Source organism: Triticum dicoccoides, chromosome 1B (genome assembly GCF_002162155.2).
Source record: "Triticum dicoccoides isolate Atlit2015 ecotype Zavitan chromosome 1B, WEW_v2.0, whole genome shotgun sequence".
Classification (NCBI taxonomy): Eukaryota; Viridiplantae; Streptophyta; class Magnoliopsida; order Poales; family Poaceae; genus Triticum; species Triticum dicoccoides.
This window is the reverse complement of record NC_041381.1, coordinates 695,907,531-695,913,673: the sequence shown is the minus strand read 5'-3', so window position 1 is coordinate 695,913,673 and position 6,143 is coordinate 695,907,531. Positions and strand designations below refer to the sequence as shown.

The window sequence follows — 6,143 nt, the reverse complement described above, 5'->3', positions numbered from 1 at the left end:
TCGAGCATTAATTTGCAGGACTGATCGTCAGCGCTAGCAGCAGTGAAAGCAAATGGCGTCTTCCGATGAAGCTGACGACGACAATTACGGATATAAAACGGGGAAAAAGGGATACACGGTGGAGACTGTGCAATGCTTGCTGTTTGCTAGAGACAACCTCCCCAGCCACGTGTACCGCAAGTTCGTCAAGGCCATGACCGAGGTTTGGAAAAACCGGTATGTATGCTCTGAATAAGTTGTCTCTGCCAGATGTCGGTATGCTTTCCTTGCTGATCACATTCATACAATTCCCAACTGCAGTGCTGACCCGGATGGTGAAATAAGGAACATCTGCCCTGAAAACTGCATCGAGACGGCGTTGAAGCTATTTCAGGGTTGGGCCACAGTTAAGCAGAGCTTCCTGAACTTCATTGAAGGCCGTAGCCCCGTCGAAGGCAATGGCAATGCCGATGCTGATGCCGAAGCCGTTGTTGTCAACCCCTTGATACAGAAACCAATGGATTTTCTTTCCAGACTGAAGGTGCTGAAAAAAATATCTCATGGCTGCTCCTTCTGTTCGCCTGTGGATGCTAACTTGATCTTTGATTACTTAATGACTGCAGGCATGCCCCAACATGAGCGACGATCATTATGCCGCTTTTTTGAAAATCATGCAAGATTATTTCAGGGACAGGACCATGACCCCTCGAAAAGTTTACAAGAAGGTACTTACTAGCTCTTCAGAAACTAGTTCTTCAGTAATTTCTCTGTAGAAGATTGGAAAGACCAGGGTGTCTGATTCATAATTCCTTGACTTCGTAGGTGAGGAGATGCATGCGCGACTGTCCTGAGTTGTTGGAAGAGTTTGTGGATAATTTTCTCCCTGCAGACCTAAAGGTACCTTTTCTCATCAAGGTGGCATCATTCAGTTTATTATGAACTCATCTGACATGATTGTCTCCTCGGTTCTCCTTTGCAGGCCTTTGTAAAGGTTAAAGCAAATGATAATCACCGCTCGGATGGTATCCATATGAAAGAAGGTTTTTCAACCCTTCCTGCTCTGAATGCAAACAGTCCCTAGGTTCCTTGTTTCAGGATTCACCTATGATAACTAGATGCAAATATTTATCCCCTTTTCTTATTAATTACTCCCCAAAATCTTGTTTGCCGTCCACGGTTCAACCTATTTTTTTTTAAAGTGCATCCTACTACTAACCAACACATCAGTGTTGCCATTGCCATGTCTGATCTTCCTAGATGAAATAGCAATTAGCAAACTGCAGTTCTGCAGCAGGATCGGTAACTTCATATATGTACTCATCTCTGATAGGTTACGGAGAATTGCATCACGCCGAAGAGGATGAGGAAGACAAGGTTAAACCCTTGCCAGACTGGAATTCCTCAAAAGCTCAGGAATTGCCCCCAGAAGTGGATCCCAAGAAGCTCGAACGAGCTTCCACTCCTAGCTATTACCTGCTGCCAGATAATGTAATAAATTCCTACAAACCCATGAGTTTCCTGTAAATTACTACTGGCACAACTACTAATCCAAAGCATACTCGTTCTTGATCGCAGTTAACTCTTCATTCAAGTTATTGGACCAATCTGGGGAGGTCTATTCTCAACGATACTTTGGTTTGTTCTGTATCTGGGATGGAAAGCTCTAAGCACAAAACTATAAATGGTTACGAGACAAACATTTTATACTGCGAAGAAGACATGTATGTACCCAGTTGCTAATTTGTTTTGCTCTTCAGTCTTTGTTATATTCGTTCAGCATCAGGGGAGAATGGTTTTTCATATAATGCCCTTTTTCTTTAAGATGATTCACATTTGTGTTCTTTTTAAGGTTTGAGAGTGACATGCTATTACACCGGTTTCGTGCGACTGCTGACCTTATTGCCAATCTCCAAACTCGTGCTGGCATCCATTTGAAGATAAGCGAGCATTTAACTCGTAAGAATGATACACTGGCCTTAATATATATATTTAGGAGGATCGGCCTCTTTATTCAGTCAATAAACTATTTTTTGTTTGTTTTTTCTTGTGCAAAGCTCTACACCGGAGGTGCATTGAAAAACTATATGATGATGATCCTGAGCTGGATGATCTGTTGGAGAGTCCGAATACTAGTTCTGTTCTTGCTGTTCTACTTTCTCGTTTAAAGCAGAAGGTAGAAGATTTATCGGAGGCGCGCTCATATTTGCATAAGGCGCACTCACAAGTTATTGCCAAAAATTACTACAGATCGCTTGATCATCGTGGCCTCTCTTTCAAACAATTGGATGCAAAGAGGATGAGCCAAAAAGGTATTTTTCTACTTTCTCCCTGTCCCATAATTTAAATAGTAGTATTAGGCATTGCTGGACCTAGATCCTGCATTGAGCCATGTACTCAACAAAGTCTTCCCATTTTTTTAATTTTGTTCTGAGTCATTTTCATACATGTCTCCCTTTCAGCATTGCTGGCAGAAGCAAATGAAATCAATAAAAAGAATTCGAATGCTGGAGATAAAAATGCTGATACAGACATGTCCAATGCTGGAGATAAACATGCTGATACAGACATGCACAAGGACATAAGCAGTATAATATCCTCTGCATGTGCCTCTGAAGAGAAGCAGGTGATGAATTGGGCGAAAATAGTACATCCATTTCTTTCTGCTCATTGTCTATGGCCTTCATCTAAGGAAACTGTAGCTCCCGCAAAAGCTTGCGAACATTGCCGCACCAGCAAAGATTTTCTCAGTAGCATACCTGATGCTTTGCCTGCTACTAAGCTTCCTTCACCTTCCAAGGTAATCATACACATAGAATTCTGTATTTCTGTTTCTGTTGTTCCAAAAAAATAATCTCGAATTTGGAATACCCAGAAAAGAATTTGCTTAGTATCCAGGTCGAGTAAAACTAACTTGCATGCTAACGATTTTCATTTCAGAGAGGGGAATTCATAAAGAAAAATTCTAACGACTTGAGCTCTTCACACGATGGTTTTGGCCAAGACATTGAGGAGGGTGACTTCATGCCCGAACCAGAAATCATTGAGTCAGATGTCATGCTTGGTGCCGGAAAAGAACCAGTAAGTTGTGATGTTGCCACTTCCGGTATAGATGGGTTGAGCTCTCATTGTCGCATGATCGGTACTTCTGAACCTAGTACTCGTGACCACGGATACAAACATGAGAAGCAGCATGAATCAAGGCAACACTCCAAAACATCAGCTAAACTGCGTGGTGTGAAAGGAGGCACTTGTTGTTTTCTCATTGTGCTTCGCAGGCTTTACCAGGTATTCATCTTGCTCTCTGCTTTTGTTTTTTTAGAAGTTGTTTATTGGAACTCAACAGACCTTAGTTTTTTCTTTTGCACCTATTGCAATATGTTTTTCCAAAAGAAGTTTATTTATTTATCCTTGTATGGCAGATTTTATATGACAGACTACAAACTGCGAGAAGTTTATGCGCCGATGATCTATTATATGCAGAGTAACGTCCATGATGCTTACTTGTTTACTATCCAAGCAGAATTGCTCATTTTCTCACCATGTAAGAGTTTGTTTCACAACTTCTTCATTGAATGTTGCAGGTTTAAGGAGAAAATCATCAAGCTGCATGCCCACTGTATTGATAATTCCAGTTTTGAAGACTTCTGCCTGCAATTTCTTGGGCCAAAGTCCGTTGAACTTTTTACTCTGGATATAGTGATAAACCGAGTTATCAAGCAGGTAATCTAAATCTAGTATGAGATAACGACTCTGAATTCTGGCCTACTTACCTTTCTTTTGTGGATCATTGTAAATCCACTTAGTTGACACTGAAAAAAGTATCCGGAAATGGATAAGCAGTGTCAACTATTCGTCTCAGATACTTGGGCATGCATAATTGATAATCCTGCTGTTTTGGCTTGCTTGCAGTTGTGCATAATTTATTCAAGAGATCAAGACAACTCGCTCTTCCAATTCCTTGAGAACTTTGGAAGACCAGTTCTACCCAAACCCGTGTTCAGTCATCAAAACGTAATCCTGTGATCATTGTTTCATTTTCTTACTAACTCCGCCTCATGTTACATGTTAGATGCTGTTTCAGCGCTAAGTGCATTTTAGTTCTGTTTCATACTATTACTGATCTGATGCATGTGTTTTATCCCTTGTTCAGTTTCCCAACAATCCATCAAATGGGTTACCGAAGTATGATCAAGAGGAGCAAGAGAAAGCTCTTGCCGATACCGAAAAACTTCCGCGCCATTTTGAGAGAAGGTAGTGATTCCCTAAAATGGACTACATATAAATCATACACACTGTTTTTAGCTCGTTTTCAGTATTCTAACAAATGCATATTTTTTTCTAGGAAAAAACGCAAGTTGGAGAACGGTGCAACGAGTTCCTCAGCTTGGAGTTCCTCTCAGCTTGGAGCAGTGACTAAAACTCATGGTTGAATGTTATACCTTGGTGTAGTGTGCATGCTAGATGTGATTATTCGAAATATGGTTACAATTAAATAGAGAAATATAATTGTGTTTGTTATATCAGGAACTACTCTAATCCCATGAAGTTAGTTAGAAAACAAAAATCATAATGTGCTTTGGTAGGCGCAGATAACTATTCTGTTCTAATCCCATACAAATGATGTTATTTTTGCAAAAAAAATAGTATGCAGTTCAATTCTGTTCTTTTTGCATAACGCATTTGAAACTTCTAATTGCTTCCTCCTGGTCCTGGGCCTAGCCATTGCATACCTCCTACCCTCCTTTTATATTGTCATTTTACAAGTGATGCTTGTTGCTTATTTTCAGTTGTTCTGTTTTCCTTTTTCAATCATTTTTTTAATCTGATGTATCTTAGTTATTTGCAGTTGGAATTTGTAGGTTGTTATTCGTTTTAACTGTAATGGTATACAAATAAAATGGAAATGGAAATTGTGAACAGGTTATTTTGAGTTCTCGCTTATTCTCACCATGGAAATTTAATGTAAGATATAATTTGCAAAGAGATCACCAAGTTATTAGAAACATTATTAGTTTATTACTGTAAATACAGTTTTTAACCTGCCGATGCCATGGTTGCTGGGTATAGTCAGGGAGGGGTTTCTTGATCTTGATCTTGAACCATCATGAACTTCCCTTCAGAGTACATCTCGTTGAAGTTCTTGACCATGAGTCCAAGTTCCTCATCCATAGAACCTTTGGGGATTTCTTCATTTGAGATCTTGATAGGTGCACTTGTAAGCTTCTGAGCTCCACTTGACTTGAGGTGGGTGGATTGACAATGGAGTTCTTTGTCCTTGAGACCCATCTGATGATCCATAATATTTCCAATAACCTCGGTAGGCTTGAGATCTTTATAGTTTGGCATCATTAGGAAAAGAGTGCAAACATGTCATACTTTCCATCTAAAGTACATTTCCATCCAAAGTATGTAAATTCTTCTTGGCGGCCAATCTACCAGTCATTTTGTCACTTCCAAGTTCGGCGACTTTGTAAGGAATGGAAGTCTTGAGTACATTTCAGTGACATCAGGCCAGGGGCATTCTTGTGTTCCATCTGGAATACATCATCATATAGCTCACCCATGGAAAAAGGATTATAACAAGCAAGTTAACCTGATCTTTAAAATTTTGGGGACAGCAATAAAGGGCAATAGTTTTTTGTAAAGAATAATAGCAATATCTCTCTCTTTGCATATTCGCAACCACTTCATCTCTCCATAGTTCCCTAAGATCTTTCTGTTCTCTTCCACAAGCAGATATACCAAAATATTCTCATCTCTTATTAGTGTCATCTACTTCGGCAAAATTAGTTTCAAGTTCTTTGTACCACGCATCAACATTTCTACCCAATCCTTTCAGTTTTTTTTACTCAGGGCTCAAGTTTTTTTGTCTTCCTATGTTGGATGCATGGTGGTTGTTGTCTAACCACACAAAAGCAACCAGTTCAGAAAAACCATCCCTATGAAGCCATGCAAAATAATCTAGACTTCCACTCAAACTTAAGGTGCCTTAGGCACATGGCTACCAGTGTCCAAAAGGAGGGGAACATGATCAAATATGTCCCTTCCAATGTAGTCAGACAATAAAGGGAGCATTCATCTTCCAAACTAGGACAAATAAGCACTCTGCCCAATTTTTCATAGGTGGGAATTCTAGATTATCACTCCAACTGTAATTTCTACCA

At 39.8% G+C, this 6,143-nt stretch overlaps 1 protein-coding gene across 1 annotated transcript; it reads left to right on the top strand.

Moving 5' to 3' along the window:
* LOC119313316 (paired amphipathic helix protein Sin3-like 5) lies at positions 1-4,703 on the top strand. Its single transcript, XM_037588927.1, has 16 exons — positions 1-216; positions 301-520; positions 603-704; positions 802-876; positions 959-1,019; positions 1,310-1,467; positions 1,555-1,700; positions 1,829-1,935; positions 2,034-2,288; positions 2,439-2,776; positions 2,917-3,264; positions 3,399-3,460; positions 3,561-3,699; positions 3,889-3,990; positions 4,130-4,230; positions 4,322-4,703. The coding sequence occupies exons 1-16, from the start codon at positions 53-55 to the stop codon at positions 4,407-4,409; spliced, it is 2,466 nt and encodes an 821-aa protein (XP_037444824.1). The 5' UTR covers positions 1-52; the 3' UTR covers positions 4,410-4,703.
* The last annotated feature ends 1,440 nt before the right edge of the window (positions 4,704-6,143 follow it).